General features: G+C 43.1%; 2 protein-coding genes across 2 annotated transcripts; both read right to left on the reverse strand.

Moving 5' to 3' along the window:
• Positions 1–696: 696 nt before the first annotated feature.
• map2k6 (mitogen-activated protein kinase kinase 6) lies at positions 697–9,632 on the reverse strand. Its single transcript, XM_080510741.1, has 12 exons — positions 9,536–9,632; positions 6,200–6,269; positions 5,007–5,055; positions 4,798–4,911; positions 4,426–4,545; positions 4,067–4,183; positions 3,260–3,311; positions 3,047–3,174; positions 2,819–2,896; positions 1,814–1,953; positions 1,598–1,643; positions 697–1,332 (listed from the first exon to the last, which is right to left on the reverse strand). Exons 1-12 carry the CDS (start codon positions 9,552–9,554, stop codon positions 1,255–1,257), a joined length of 1,011 nt encoding a protein of 336 aa, XP_080366867.1. The 5' UTR covers positions 9,555–9,632; the 3' UTR covers positions 697–1,254.
• A 2,503-nt stretch (positions 9,633–12,135) lies between these two features.
• On the reverse strand, positions 12,136–15,144 carry btbd17b (BTB (POZ) domain containing 17b; the record flags this gene model as incomplete). The annotated part of the gene is made up of 3 exons (XM_080511591.1): positions 12,136–13,210; positions 13,432–13,717; positions 15,054–15,144. 3 exons carry the CDS (start codon positions 15,142–15,144, stop codon positions 12,136–12,138), a joined length of 1,452 nt encoding a protein of 483 aa, XP_080367717.1.
• Positions 15,145–15,176: the final 32 nt, after the last annotated feature.

Genomic DNA, 15,176 nt, shown 5'->3' on the forward strand with positions numbered 1-15,176 from the left:
AGTGCCATGGTACATTAAAAAAAAGAAAAAAAAGATAATATTTACATCTTCAACACATAAATTATTTCCCTAACATACCGTCTCTGTAAGGCATAATAAGGTCTCTGAAAAAGAACAATGTGCCTCATATGAAAAGACTACGCTGACTCCAGATTACAGAAGGTAGGCAAGGTGAGAAAACAAGTTTAAATGTTGCCAATAAATTCAAAACTGCAGGCCAGAACAAACCCCAATGAGCAGGATAATTAATGCAGAAATGCAGAAGAACGATTTGTGTAAAATGGCACATAGAAAGAGAAAGCCGTGAGCTCAATTAGGCAACCCCTCGAACACCTAAAGGTAGTAACAATGGCAGCAGTGGAGCTGACTCTTTAATACCCAAGAAGAAGAACAAGAAGAAGAAAGAGGAAGAGGAAGAGGAGGAGGAGGAGTGGTCACTGCAAGACGGCCACACCTCGGATCAGTGACGATTCCGCGGGGATGCCCAACATTCCTGCTTCACGCAATCCAGAGATCGAGAAATGAATCGCGTGTTCTCTCGCCCAGAATGTGACCTTTGACATTTGTTGCAGTGCCGGAGCCTCCCACAGCCCGGCCCGTGACAACTGCAGCTCCCGCACCGACCGGTCGCGTTAAACCCGATCCGGTCTGACAGAGAAGGCCCTAGTCCGATAAAATTCACACTCGCAGCAGACACACAGTATCAAAACTCTATAATGAGAAGGGGGGAAAAAAAAAAAAAAAACAACGTACAGACAGATATGCAAATATAGCTTTCAATACACAACATACACATTAACTGTTGGTTTTGCAGATGAAATTCAAAGTATGCATAAAATATGTGATAAAATATGTGTCACAAACAAATAATGGCTGGCTCTGTCCGTTCCAAAGAGAGGAATAAGAAGTTGGGGTCGAAACAAGAAGATGAAAACAAATTGGGTTCAGTTCATATTCGTCATATTGGATAACTTGCTCACACGGGAGACTTGGAGGGTTGAACCTCTCCAGATGACCGAACGAGTTCATGTTAGCGCCGTTCTCCCACTCCGAGCGCTGCAGGGCTGCCATCAGAGCCCGATGGCAGCCCTGCAGCCACGATGAGAGCCGCGTTTGTGTGTGGATGCATCAGAGTCATTCCAGTGAGTTTAAAAACCGACAACAAAAAGAAAAAGAAAAAAAGGTGGTAGGCCATTGGCTCGCTGGCTGAAAGGTCCCGCCTACCCTGACGAGATGGAGCCTGGAGGGAGCCCATCAGTCATCCAGGATGACCTTGACAAAACTGGCCACATCTGTCTCTTTGGAGTCGTGCAGGGTGAAAAAAGGATGTTTCTGCATGAAAAGAAGGACACTGTTAGATTTCTGTCATTCAGTGGGAAAGAACATTAGTTGTTGGGTTTGTTATTAGTTGAGAACTACAAGTCACAGTCTGGATGAGTTAATAGGGAAAGCCTGGCACCTTGTGGACAAAAAGAAGCAGCACCAGAGACGCGCTGGACATCACAGCGGCCATGTTGACGTTGGAAAGCCGACAAAGCAGCCGACCAGGTAATCATTCTGTCTCTTTTCAAAGTGAGAAACTACAAAAACAACTCACCATTAATTCCGTATAAGCTGGTCTTTCGTTTGGCTTCTTTCTTAAGCTGTGACAACAAAGCAAATTTAAACATAACTTCATCTCGAGACGTCAATAAAACAACACACAAGAAGAAATCCCACATGATACTGAAGCATGAAACGCTTGTGCAACCTTCTGCAGCAAACACTGGCCCCTGCTGGACAGCAGTGTCTCGTCACTGAGAGTGAGGCTCACCACTGAGAGATGAAGTCTACAAACTCTGGGGAGAAGCGGTCCGCCGGCAGCTGTGGGGATGGCTCGTCGACCACCTGCTTGAGCTGCTGGAACGGGGTGCCCCACGAGTCGTAGGGGAACTTCAGGATGGCCAGCTCGATCTGCGGAGGAGTGGCACAGTGACTTAACAATGACTGTGCACGCAACAGCTGAATTTCATTCAAAGCCTGCTATCATTCTGGATTTCAGTGCCGTGAGTAACCGAGATTCAGATAATTCAATTAAGTGATGCAACAAAACCCCTCTGTGAAAACACTCTGCAGGTCTTGTTATACATTAAATGAAAGATGAATGAACTGCTGATCATCTTGCATCAACGTGGCACAATAATCCAAACTGTCAAGGGTCACCATGACTCAGCAACACAGAGGCTGGATGTGCTGGAGTTGCTCTCGTTTCATCTGATAAAATACAGTTTGCTAAAGAGGGAACAGACACCGGCATATTTTGTAACAGTTTTTTAGATTTAATGTGATTTTACAGTTGTTGAAATGTTTAAAAATGTGCAATGAGTGAAAGGCTTCTGCTTAGTACCATCTTTGACTGCGCATGCTGGTAAATCTTAACTGGAGGCTCAGACAATTGCAATTAGTATATTCTCCATTTTCTAGTACTTTTTGAACTTTCTAGGCATCATAGATGGTCAAAGAGTTATGACAGACAGATGGGTAGAAACAAGGGTAAAGAGAAATACTATTCATTATTTCCACATAGCTGTGCAGTTCAGATGGATTATTGAGGGGAAAAATATGATTACGTAAGACTGATCATGATTTACAACATGGCAGCAGTCGGTGGTATCAGTGAAATCTGAAGATTAATTAATGCCTATTGCAGCTTTGAAGTTTTTATGGGTGTTAAAGGTGCCGCAATAACAGGTTTGTGTGGCGGTTTCATAACTTCCTGGAAACATATAGGATGTATAGAGGACAGAGAGGCAAAATGTAAAAGGGCAACGCTGCTCACCATTGTGATACCAAGACTCCATATGTCGGACTTGACGCTGTAGCCTTTCTGGTTGAGGTCAGGGTTGATCCGCTCGGGCTGTAAAAGACAAAAGCAGATAAGCACCACTGCGAGTGAAATGCACCTGCAACTAAATGATATTTACTTTGCTCTCCGCTAACGACAAACGCCCTCTGAACTGTGAGAGAAGTTTCAATCCAAGCCCCCTTTCCCACCGCCCACACTCACCGCCATGTAGGGTTTGCAGCCGGCATCCATGGTTTTGGCCACGGAGTCGACCAGGTGGCCACTGATGCCGAAGTCACACATTTTCACTTGGCCCTCGGTGTTGATGAGAACATTGGAGGGCTTCACATCTGCAGACGGAAGGAGAATAAACCCAGTGAATCAAAGCGAGCATAGAATTCTGTGTGCACTGCGACGACCTGCTCATCCAGTTACCTCTGTGGATCACCGACAGGTTACTGTGCAGATGTTCTAACGCTTTGACGATCTGGGGGAGAACAGAAGAGGAAAAACATGAAATGCATCGAGGAGGGTCTGCTGCATCTCAATGTACAAATGGAATAGAATTGTATTAATAATTTTGAGCTATTTCTATTCTTTTTCCTAACTTTTACTTATAATTCTGCACCTGTTTTCTAAGTAGTAAAAGTCCTGATACCACCAAATCGAAAATAATACATTTGTTTTTTTAAACTAACAATATGAAGAATAAGCAGAAGGCTTGGAAATAATTATTTTGATGTGTAAAAAAAAACATTATGGAAGTCTCACTCTTATTAACTAAGGAATTTTTTATTGTTTGGTATAATCAATTATTTAAGTTAACCTTCCTTCTGCTCCCTTCCTTCAAGAGTTCAAAAACGTGCATTCTGTAATGTATTGCAAATTTTTGTTCTGCATTATGTTGTGTTGAATTGTTTGTTTTTTATTTTTACAATGGATCAAATAAACGGAACTAATTTGAATGAGCATAAGCAATAATCAAGTAGTTCTATGTCTACAGAGCGTCTTATTTCCAATGTGTGCCTTTAACACTTCATGACTCACTATTTGAAATATCTTCTTGTGTACAACTAAAACAATTTGTGGCTTTAAGGAGTTTTGCAATGTTGTCCTAACACTTTCATCCAGAGCATCTCCAGCTGCACGGTTGGCTGCTGGCAGATCTCACGCTTTATACTCTTTAAACTCTTTCGAAACACTTGATATTTTCCTAAAACACTGAAATAAAATGCAACGTACAGCTACTGTGATCTTGCCCAGGATGTCTTCAGGAATGGTTTTGCCTTTCTCGATCACCTTCTTGTAGAACTTGTCCAAAGACGTATCCATCAGTTCCATACAGATCCAAACATCGCCCTGGAAATACATTAAAAAAAAAACCTTTCAGTGCCATACGATTGTGAATAAATCATAGAACAGTTGTTGTTGACATTATTAGTGTACCATTTCATGCTAATAGTCATGAAATAAACAAAAAACATTAATTTAGCTTTAAAAAAAAAAAAAAAAAAAAAAAAAAGTCCTTTTCCTTGTTAATGCAATGTGCTTCAGCCGTGAACAGCAGTAACGGAGAAATGGGATTTGTCCACCGGCTTTACCTCTCTGAAGAGGGCGCCATAGAAAGTCACAGTGTAGAAGCAGTCCACTGTCCTCATGGAAATGTCCAGGTCCATCAGAAGCCTTTTCTGCTCCAGAGTGTTGACAGTGGCCCGGATCCTCTGGAGACAAACATCACAGGCACGCGGTTAGTTTCCTCTCAGGACAGATGTCGCTTCCATCAAACAGTGTCGCCTCCCCCTCCCCCTCCCCCTACACTGTCATTGATCTGGATGATCTGATCCAAATATTTACAAGCTGAGCTCACACACTGAATACATCTGTGACTTATGGGGCTATTTTGAGAGTGTGGTGCATTTACAGAGACAAATCAGGTAACCTGAGTAGCAGCAGCAGCAGCTTCCTTTGCCTACCTTGACAGCCATGATAACACCACTGGGCACATGTTTCATCTTGTCCACCACGCCATACGCTCCCCTACCCAGCTCCGCAATCTGCTCCAAGTCATCAGCCTTCACCACAAAGTTCTGGACAGGGATGGTAGGAGGTGAAGTTATGACAAATACGCCTTCGTTGCTTTGAAAGAAGTGCCCGTTTCAGAAAAACACCACACAATCTTTACCTGATCTCCAATGGTAACACAAGCTTTAGAGTCGAGATCTCGAGGGGGGCTGTGAAGAGAGAGAGAGAGAGAGAGAGAGAGAGAGAGAGAGAGAGAGAGAGAGAGAGAGAGAGAGCAACATTTAAAATAAAAACACTTTCCTGGATGGACAGGAACAAGGTCACACAATTAAATCAAACCCTGGTAACTCTGCCACTATCAACTGTACAGTATATGCTGACACCATGAAGTTTTAAAATAAAATCAGGGGGGAGATGTGGAGGGGGGTATTCTGGGAAACGAATGGATATTCTCCACTGGATGACCAGTAGATACCCTGAACAGAACAAAATGCCCAGCAGTTAATCATTTTTTACCATTAAATCATACCAACAATTGAACTAAAGCCACATAATAATTTGTATGTGCACAAAGAGAATGCAACCTATGAAAATAAGCCAACTGCTTCTCTGTTTCGACACCGTTTGCTGAGCTAAGCTAAAAGGCCTTCGACTGTAACTCAATGTTGTCAGGGCAGATTCTTCTTTTGAAATACATTATAGTGCATAGAAAATAGCTTAACTAAGCTGTAAAGAATTATAAACGTAGGCTTTCTGAATATTTCGGCCGAGCTGAAGCAGTTGGATTATATTGCTATGTTTACCCAGTATTACAGCTGGCATTAGTGTCGGTGCGTCTCCTGGCCATATCAGGTTAACGCAGCTACTACATATAAGGTGTGCAAGCTGAACAATATCATCCTTGGATGTGACAATATGCATCACTCATTCTTATCTTTATTTGCACAAAATAACTGAAAATTGGGTTTAAAAAAAGAAACATGAAGAAGTGAGTACACCGACATGTTCCTTTCTCCGATCTTACTTTGAAAAGAGAGGATGGAGTCATTGATTATCCATATTTAGTATATTTTGGCCACAAACTTTATTGGAAAAATCTCATTTGACTTAATGTAGTATCTTAATGATTTCATTTCAATCATTCAACTTGGCTGGATTGTTAAGAAAACAGCTTACATTAAATACACAGATTAGAGATGTAGGAGCAAAATGTATCACTCCACTCCTCAGTGGTTAGTTTGTTAGATATACTGTACTTCTTTTATCTGTTTTAACCACTTTGAAAGTAATCTGAGGAGTTGCCTCAGTTGGTATTGTTGCTATCACAACGTGGAGAGGAAAAAGGAGACTTACGCTGTTACTTCTGATGGAGGTGACGCAAACACACATGTGGCCAGCTTCAGCCCGGGATTCTTCTTCTTCCCTGAGTTTAAAGAAAGAGACAATCTTAGCTCCATGAACAATATATTATACAGTGATGCAAAAACAGGGATTTAGTAGAAACCACAGGCAAATACAACTACTGTTTAATAAAAGATAAGTAAACAGCATATTCACAAAATCAACTTAGTATAAATCTGGTTCACAGGAGTTGCTACTGTCCCAAAACTTTTATTGTGTTCATCTTTTTAACACTATGTTGGCTTACATAAATTATTAGACTTTTGCAGCAGGAGGTTATTTTTAAAGTTGCAATTAATTTGCATCCGCCACTGAAAACAAACAGTAAAATGAGCAGATTAGCAGTGCTAAAGCAAAAGGCTTGGCCACAGAGAAAAGGTGGACTAAATGACTAATCAACATTGGTATGATGACTCAAATGAAACAGGGTAGAGGGAGTGGGGGAGTGGAGGAGAATCAACCTGGCATTTGTTTAACCCACGACTGATCAATAAGGTATTCTGTTGTTACTCTCCAATCACAAGGTCAGGTTTTGCTCATGCGTGTGCTTTTTAACTTTTAAGTTAAGTGACACTGGCTCAAAATGGGGCAGTTTCTGTGTAAAACCACCGACATCAGTCCATTCATAAACACAGCTTCCCATCAGCCTGTGGGACTTCCCACACGGGGCCATGAGCGTCTGCCAGGAACGACCCAGCTACCGAGCCCACGAGCAACAACACAGGAGAAATAGCTCAATTTCTCTTGACATGGACACTTGTGCTGCGCGTGTTTGCTCTTGTTGCAAGGTCGAGAGGGAAAACTGAACACTTCATACGGCCTTTATCTGCTGTGCATGCATGCGTGTGTATGTGCTGTGACTGCAAGACCACGATCTCACCCATGACAAGCAGTTTAGACCTTACGTACGGGCCACACCAGGGAGTGTAATTACTCGACCACAGTTCGGGTTGAATGTGAAAGGAAGCAACCTTAGCCTAAACAACAAATCATAGCCAAGTGTCTGATTTTAAATTGTCATTATTACTGTGGGCTTGGATTCGCCATTGAGTGACTCATGCATCTCCTGTGTCGAGGAAGTATGATTGGGTAAACCCCATCTTGCTCATTCTAGTAAGAAGGGAAGTGAACTTTTACAGAGAATTCAGATTGTATGGCTATTGAGAAAAGCCTCACGCATCCATTTTGTGTGCCGTGACCCTAAAAATAAGCCTCCAGTGTCTGGACAAACTACATTAGTCTCATGTGGTAGGGAGAGATTGAGTGTGATTTACTCACACATTCTCGGTCAAAAATAGATTTTGCATTTCCTCTGCGTGGGATACAGCACGAGCACTCAAAAGTCTACTGACAAAGAAGACCGGCATTTGCTCAGGCAACAAAATTAGGGTAGTGTGCAAACATGGTAAAACATCTGACATACCAGAGCTGCTTTAAGCTGTTAAGAGATATGCAATAATGCTTTTCTGCTGCAGGACTGCAACCAAAACTGTACTAATGTGCATGCAGCTTACAGTAGCGTCTTGCAGTGGGTATTATGTCTTGTGATACTGGTTTCGAAATAGTTGTTTGGGGAGCTAGTGCACGGTGTGTACCGACCCTGTGGCTGGGGGCTGCATAAGGGGGATGTGACTCACAGCCTGTCAGACTGGACACATCCGCTCAAAACACAACAACTGTCAAGACCCTTTGGGAAATATGATGTCACTTCATTTGGCACACTCACTGTCCCCATTAGGACAGACCAAAGCGAGTTCTCTGCAGCATGAGCTGCCTCGTCTTCAAAACAGAGCACCGCAGCTACACTCAAAGAGTGAAGAAAAAAAAAAAAAGAAAAAAGAAAAAACACCTCTCCATCAGAAAGAACCGAAGCGGTGAGTATTTCCAGGGAGTGGTTGTGAGCAGCAAGTTGATGCACTTAACAAGAAATGCATAAATTCTTGGGAGGCCAATGATGTGCACTGGAAAATACCCAGAGCACAGCAATACACACGTAATGTGAACAGGAATTTCTGGATTGTGGATGGGATCAAAGTGTCAATAGCTGTGTGGCGAGTCACCATCAGGAAGCTCCAGCTTTAGAGTGGGTCCATATACAGACAATGATGACTCATGCACAGATAATCTTCCAAGCCACCCTATCAGTGCTGTTGGAGAACCCAATCTGCGAAAATGCCTCCACGATGCAACGAGCAGCACTGCAATGCACTCCACTATTGACCCTGTGCAAAGGCCATGAATAAAAATGCTACAAAAAAAAAAAAAAAATGGAGCACATGATTTGCAGCTCCAGAGTACCTGCGTGCAGCCAGTGAACTGTCAACAAAGAGAGAGACCGGCCTAGGTATTGGTGCTGCAAGTCAAAACATGCCACGGTAGGCCAAAGGCTGTGATTGCCTGTGCAGCACCCAGCCAATCTGCACAGCCCTCTGAAAACAGTGTGTACTCCCCACCATGGTAACGCTAGTATGATTGTGTAACAGCACAAGCGGTGAACTTGAAATGTAAATTGACATCACCATCGTCGTCGTCGTGCTCGGTGTGTGTGTGTGACGCAGAGGAAGAGTCCTGATTTTTTCAAGGTGTGTATTGAAAGCAACAATATACAGTAACACCGCGGAAGCACAGTGTGTGTGAGGCATTCTTGGTTAGAAAATAAATGAATTTCCAGAAGGCTGAAAGCGAAAAAACATGTATGTGGTTGCAGGCCTAAAGTAAAATAAAAAATAAAAAATAAAAACACAACAAATAAAAACAAAAACAAAAACGTGCGTAAACAATTTAAGCACAGCAAAATAACCCGAACCAATCGACGATTAATATCAGGAGGCCGACAACCATCCAAACACCTGTGGTCAGAAGTTCGTTCCAGAGAGAGGGAAACTAATACCCAGCTGTGGGGCAAGTGGGCAGATAATTGCAGCCTGGCAAAAGTCCTTTATTGTCATGGAAATTGTGTGTTAGCTAACAACAACAACGGGCGCTACAACGAGCCGACTGGAGGCTGCGTTTAAAGATCACATTCCAGCAATAAAAGCTATTATCGGAAACAAGTAACCCTGGGCTGATAGATAAGTTTCCACTATATAACAGGTTGTGCGGGGACTCAATACCAGAAGGAAGCAGAAACATGCTGGCTAGCTCTTTTCTCCTACATGCAGCTCTCCACCCAGCGAGCTTTACGCTTCCCGCACCGAGCTAGCTGAAGTACGCGCAAACTGCAACCTCCGTAATTAGCACGAATGCACAGCTGCGTTGAGAGCAGACGGAGAGAGAAGAAACGCTTACCTCCTTTGGACAGAGACATTTCCCCTTTGCTTTGATGAGGGGGAAGGGAAGCACAAAGACTTTTGCCTTTTTTTTTTTTTTTTTTTTTTTTTTTACTCCCTCCCTCCCTGCATCTACCCCCGACGCCCGCTCAGGATCGCTGGCTTCTCGTGCAGGGTTGATCGAAAAAAACCGCGGCGGTTCGTCTGCGTGCAAGCTCAGGGCTTCAATCGGCAACTAACGCGTTCAAAGATCGAGCAGCGGATGAATGCACAACTTTAAATAAAGCCGTGCACTTCGTTAGTTTGCTAACAAAACCTGCAGTCGGTGGCCAAAGTCTGACAGCTGAAGGGGCCGACGACGTAATGACGTACTTCCTCTCCGCCGCTAAGCATTGTGGGAAGTGCAGTTGCGTATCAGTTTATAGTTTTCTCCAAATACAAGTCGCAAGTTTAACTTGTTTCGTCGACATTTATTTTTACAAAAGACACTGCTTTCATGTTCCTGTTTATATTCCCCTTTCGATTTTTGTATATTGCTTTAGTTAAAAATAAATAAATAAATATGGCCAGAAGAATCCTTCAGTGGCACATTACTGCAGCCACCATCCAGGAAGAGGCGCTCCCACAGGTCGCCCTGTTGAACATTGAATACTGTAAATATTGAATATATTACTGCTGCCACGATGTGTATTTTCCCCATCTTGGTCAATCATATTTCTCTCTCTCTCGCTCTCTCTCTCTCTCTCTCTCTCTCTCTCTCTCTCTCTCTCTCTCTCTCTCTCTCTCTCTCTTTATATATATATATGATCCTGTCTTTTCCTCCTTTGTCCAATGTGAAACTGATACCGTTATGACCGGATTAATCAAGTCTGAGCTAATCTAATTTAATCTAATACCCATAATAAAACTTATGCATGCGCAGTGAAAACTTGCACACACTCCTAATCCCATACTTTACACCCATAGGGAAAGACTGATAATCAATATGCCAGAAACGTAGAACATATGGAATAATTCAGCAAAGAAACTCCTCCATCTTCTATAACGCTATATCCTGTTCAGTGTTGTGGGGTGCCGGAGCCAATCCCGGCTCCCTATAGGCAAAGACAGGGTACACCCTGGACAGATCGCCAGGCCATCACAGGGTAGACACAGGGAGACACACAACCACACACACTCACATCCAAACCACGGGGAAATGCAGGGTCACCCGTCAACCTCACATACATGCTTTTGGACTGTGGGAGGAAACAAAAGTATCCAGAGGAAACCCAATCCCATATCGTGAGAACATGCAATATTTTAACCAACAACATTCTTGCTGTGAGGTGAGAGCACTGGCCGCTGCTCCACTCTGCACAAGAAGGTAATCTGGGGTCTAATGTGGCCCTTGATGACAGGGAAGGCGGGCTTCTTGCAGACATGGCATGCAGACTTGGCACACTCTTCACATCAAGCATGGCCCTGGTTCCAGTTGAAGTTTGGTGGCTTTTCTGTTGCACATTTGCATTTTGTCCCTGTGTTTATTTAACTACCCTAGCTAATGTAAGTTAGAGTAGTTGTCTGTCTGTGTTTGACCTTATATGTACTGGTGTCCTGGGTGTATCCCATAGTCTGCTGTGATCAGATTCAACTCTAAATTGGATGAAGTGGTGTGAAAATAGATGGATGGATGTGAAACACATGGACTATTAAAGATCTCTGTTGTCACAGATGAATATCAGTGAAAACAGAAGTGTCAGTAACTCTTGTACAATTGCAATGCTGAAACTATGACTATGTGAATACAGAGCATTTCTGTCTGACCACAGTTTATTTATGAAACCCATACTGGATCAACACACAAACAACATTTCTATCTTATTGTAGTGTCATTTTTATTTTCGTTCAGGAAAATTACAGACGGGTGCAGTTTCTTTAAACGCTAAATACATACATGTGTATCAACAATTAGAATAAGGCTAAAAGCTAAAGGGATGCAATTTTTTTTAACTCTATTGTCTTGCAAGTTAACTACATTATGCAATAAATAAATAAATAAATAAATAAATAAACAAATAAACAAATAATGGGATTGTACTATAATTTTGACCTTTCGGTAAGCAAAATCTAAACACGTATGATACTAAATATAAGCGTCTCAAACAAAAAGTCTAAACAGCTGAATAAATGCTGAACGAGAAAAGTCATAAAATGAATGGCAATAACTAACACATTATTATACAATTTAAAAAATGCCTTTGTTGCCTACGCACACGACTTTAACCACCACACAGATTGAAAACATTTAAGGGGGGAACTGTGAATCTATAAAATACCTGACAAAAAAAAGCTGTATAGTACAGTGACATATTTGTCTTCATTGTGCATCAAAAACTGAAAACCCACCATCATTACTTTGATAATCACTGCTGAGTCGTTAAAATTGAGTCCTTCATTGTGCCAGATGCCTCCTGGGTAACTTGATGGAAGACAAAATAAGTGTACAAACTTATCAACCACGGAGATGTCACAGACTTGACACATACACACGTGCTGTGATATGAGTGTACTTTGGAATATGTGCATGTGATTGTGTGGGTGGATAACTGATGGTGAGGCCACAGCAAATTTTTGCATTTACTTCCTGGCTACAAGGAGAGTCTGATAGAGAGGCTTTATTACAATGTGTAGATACAGGGAGCTGTCAATAAGGTATTCTGATGCGCGGCGCTGCAAGTCGGCATCCACCAGGAAATCCCCAGCCTCCTCTGTGCTCTGGTGGAAGTTGTAGACATGGCGGACCACAACTTTGCCTTGTTGTTTAGCCATCACAATCACCGTCTTCTGGAAACTCACTCCGGCAAAGTCTGGACTGGACGTGGCTGGGGTTACAATGATGCGCGGACGACCTCCATCCGTACGAGTGGGTTGCATGGCACCAAGTTCAGTGTATGTTGACCTGGCGCTGAGTGGGAGCCAGCGAGGGGAGAAGAGGGCATTCCACGTCACTCTCTTGCTGGAGTCGTGGCCGCTTGGTCCCAGTTGGGTCTGGAAGCTGAAACTTCGATCATCACGGGTGGGGTTATTGATAACCCAAGGGGATCCCCAGGAGGAGGACAGGTAATTACGGGGAATGAAAATACTGCAGTTAACGTCAAAGTATTTGGCCAGTTGGATAGGTGAGGCAGAATGAAACTGGAACGCAAGATAGAGGAGATCACGGATGGACTCATAATACTTCTGAATGAGAGCAGACTGCTTCTGGAGACGGAAAAGGTGCTGAGGGGGGATCATGCCATATCGAACAGCCCTTAAGGCAGTTTCCACTGTCGTACTGACAGGTTGATTCTGGCTAATCCAGCTCTCCAGTGCTTCATAAAGTTCCAGTTCACTCTGCAGAATGAGGTCAGAGCGCTGGAGCAAGGAGATGAGCAGGTCTTCACTGATGGAGCCCCATTCTGCGCTCTGGAGCACAGAGGACAAATTCCAGGACAGGTACTGCAGACAGCTGTCCCGCAGGGTCATGTCCCCAATTTGTAGTGCATAGTTATACCAACCAACTACATGTCCAGTGGGTGACTCACTTGACAGATGTTGAGTCATATATTGGGTCAGACCCTGCTGCAAGCTCCACACACGGTACTTGCTGGCCAGCTTATGCAGAGCAATAGCCTGATCGAGACGCACTGAGATATCACCGCAGTATAAATACCTGAAAAAGAAACAAAAAGCCGTGTTAAAAACAACCAGTGTACCTGTGAGGCATGCTATATTTGAACTCCTTTATTCTGCTCACATCTGAGTCACTGAAAAAAAAAAACCCCACACTGGCTGAAAATAGCCAGCAAGTTTTAAACAGCAAGTGTAATCTATCAGAAGATCGGAACACTTTACATCTCCAAAATGATGAAGAACAAGCTTTTTATCTGTTACCTGATGAACTTGTCAAAGACGGCTGCGCTGTCGGGCATCTCCCTCAAAACCAGCGCGCTGCCGTTTCGGGTGAGCAGCAGTTCCTCAAACACATCGCTCTGCAAGGTGAGGACCAGGCTGTGGGCTTGGATCACCTTCACCTCATCCGTGTTGATGGTCTGCACCCGCAAGGTGACGTCGCTGCCATTCCCTAAAGCCAGCAGACTCTCCATGCGATTGACCAAAGACATGGAGTGATTCAGCACCGTCGCAACATTGTCCAAGCCCGCCTCTGGTTTCACAACAGCTGTGGGGGAAATAGTGGAAGATGGTGGACATATTTTTTAGGAAAGCAATAATCACAATTAAATGCGGGAGAAATGTTTACCTTGAATTATGTGCTAATCCCTCTGTTGTATTTCTTGATAATTTTATATTATTCCCTTCTGTAATCTTCTTTTGCATCCTTTTCCCAGCAAGATTTATGTGCAGTCTTTTTCTGCTATTTTACTCACTGACAGACTGAAAGGTGAAAAAAAATCATATCCTGAGCCATCAACTAAACCACAGCTTGTATCAGATGTCAAGGAAAAAGCTGACTCGCATATCTGTTTTGTTTTTGTCTCTCAATTAGCAGGGAAAGATATCCACCATCCAGGTGGCTGACTCAGAAAACCTCAAATAGCAAGAGCACCAAAAAAAAAAAGAGAATCCTGAGTTTGCAGTGCCATTGCAGATGACTGCTTTTGTGGGCCTTCTTGAGTGTAAGTATAAGTGGCACAGACTGGAGAATCACACATGAAAGATGTGTCGCAATTTCCATTCTTCTCTGCCACAGCCATCAGCAGCCTTGTTGGCCTGGTACTGGAGGTTTAATGAGACACAGGGGGAGCACGCTCGGCTCCCTGAGTTGCCACACAGTCTTCATTTCTCCACCACAATCAAGTGCCCCAACTTCAAAGTAACCTTTTTCCAATTACCCAGCCGGAGCCAGCTGAGGATAGTGAAGCATATTGAAGGAGAGTATTGACAAATGTCTCTGGTACACTCCTCTCAACAAGAGAGGTTAGAAATAGTATTATATCTATTACAAAATTAGATTTTTTTTTCTTCAGGTTTTGAAAACATCAGAGGGAGTCATGTTAAGATCTTCACAAATGCTTCACTGTCTCTTCCACTCAAGTCAAAATCTGTAAAGAATAAATAAAACATTTTCTACATACATCAAAAACTAGCATTCGCACTCCCTGTGGCCTTCAATAACCTGGTCTTTTAAGGGGTAAGAAAAGCTTTCCCTCAGCACTGTGCTGTATGATTGAGCTGGCACAGAGCCAGGCGGCAAATGGACTTGCCTACTTTCCCTGCACCCAGCCGACAAACAGATGAGGGCAGGATGAGTAGAACAGATAAATACCCACTCTTTGCCCTGAGGCTTGGCACGAGCCACACATTCATGCTGTGTCCTACAACCCGGTGACAGTATGGGGGAAGCTCGACTGAAATAGAACAATCCAGCTGTACTCACAATGGAGAATAAATGTTAGAAAAATAAGAAGAAGACAACAACAATAACATCAAGAGGCAAAAGTAAGAAGACTTCGTTAAGTAACAGGAATTTAAAGCGAAAACATTTAGTTTCATACCTCCACAAACTGTGGCAGAGTGGAAGTGGATAAAGAGAAGGGTGCCCACATAGACCCAGCCAGGAATCTCTTGTTCACATGAGCGCACCATATCTTCTCAGTTATTCCCTGCTTCTCTTCCTT

This window comes from Blennius ocellaris, assembly GCF_963422515.1.
Source record: "Blennius ocellaris genome assembly, chromosome: 16".
Taxonomy (NCBI): Eukaryota; Metazoa; Chordata; class Actinopteri; order Blenniiformes; family Blenniidae; genus Blennius; species Blennius ocellaris.

Excerpts from the sequence above, each read along its gene's own strand:
- map2k6 (XM_080510741.1), bottom strand. Across the intron at positions 2,897-3,046 it reads GCTGCAAACCCTACATGGCG|CCCGAGCGGATCAACCCTGA; the intron begins GTGAGTGTGGGC and ends TGTCTTTTACAG. Across the intron at positions 1,644-1,813 it reads GTAGACTTCATCTCTCAGTG|CTTAAGAAAGAAGCCAAACG; the intron begins GTGAGCCTCACT and ends TTGTTGTCACAG.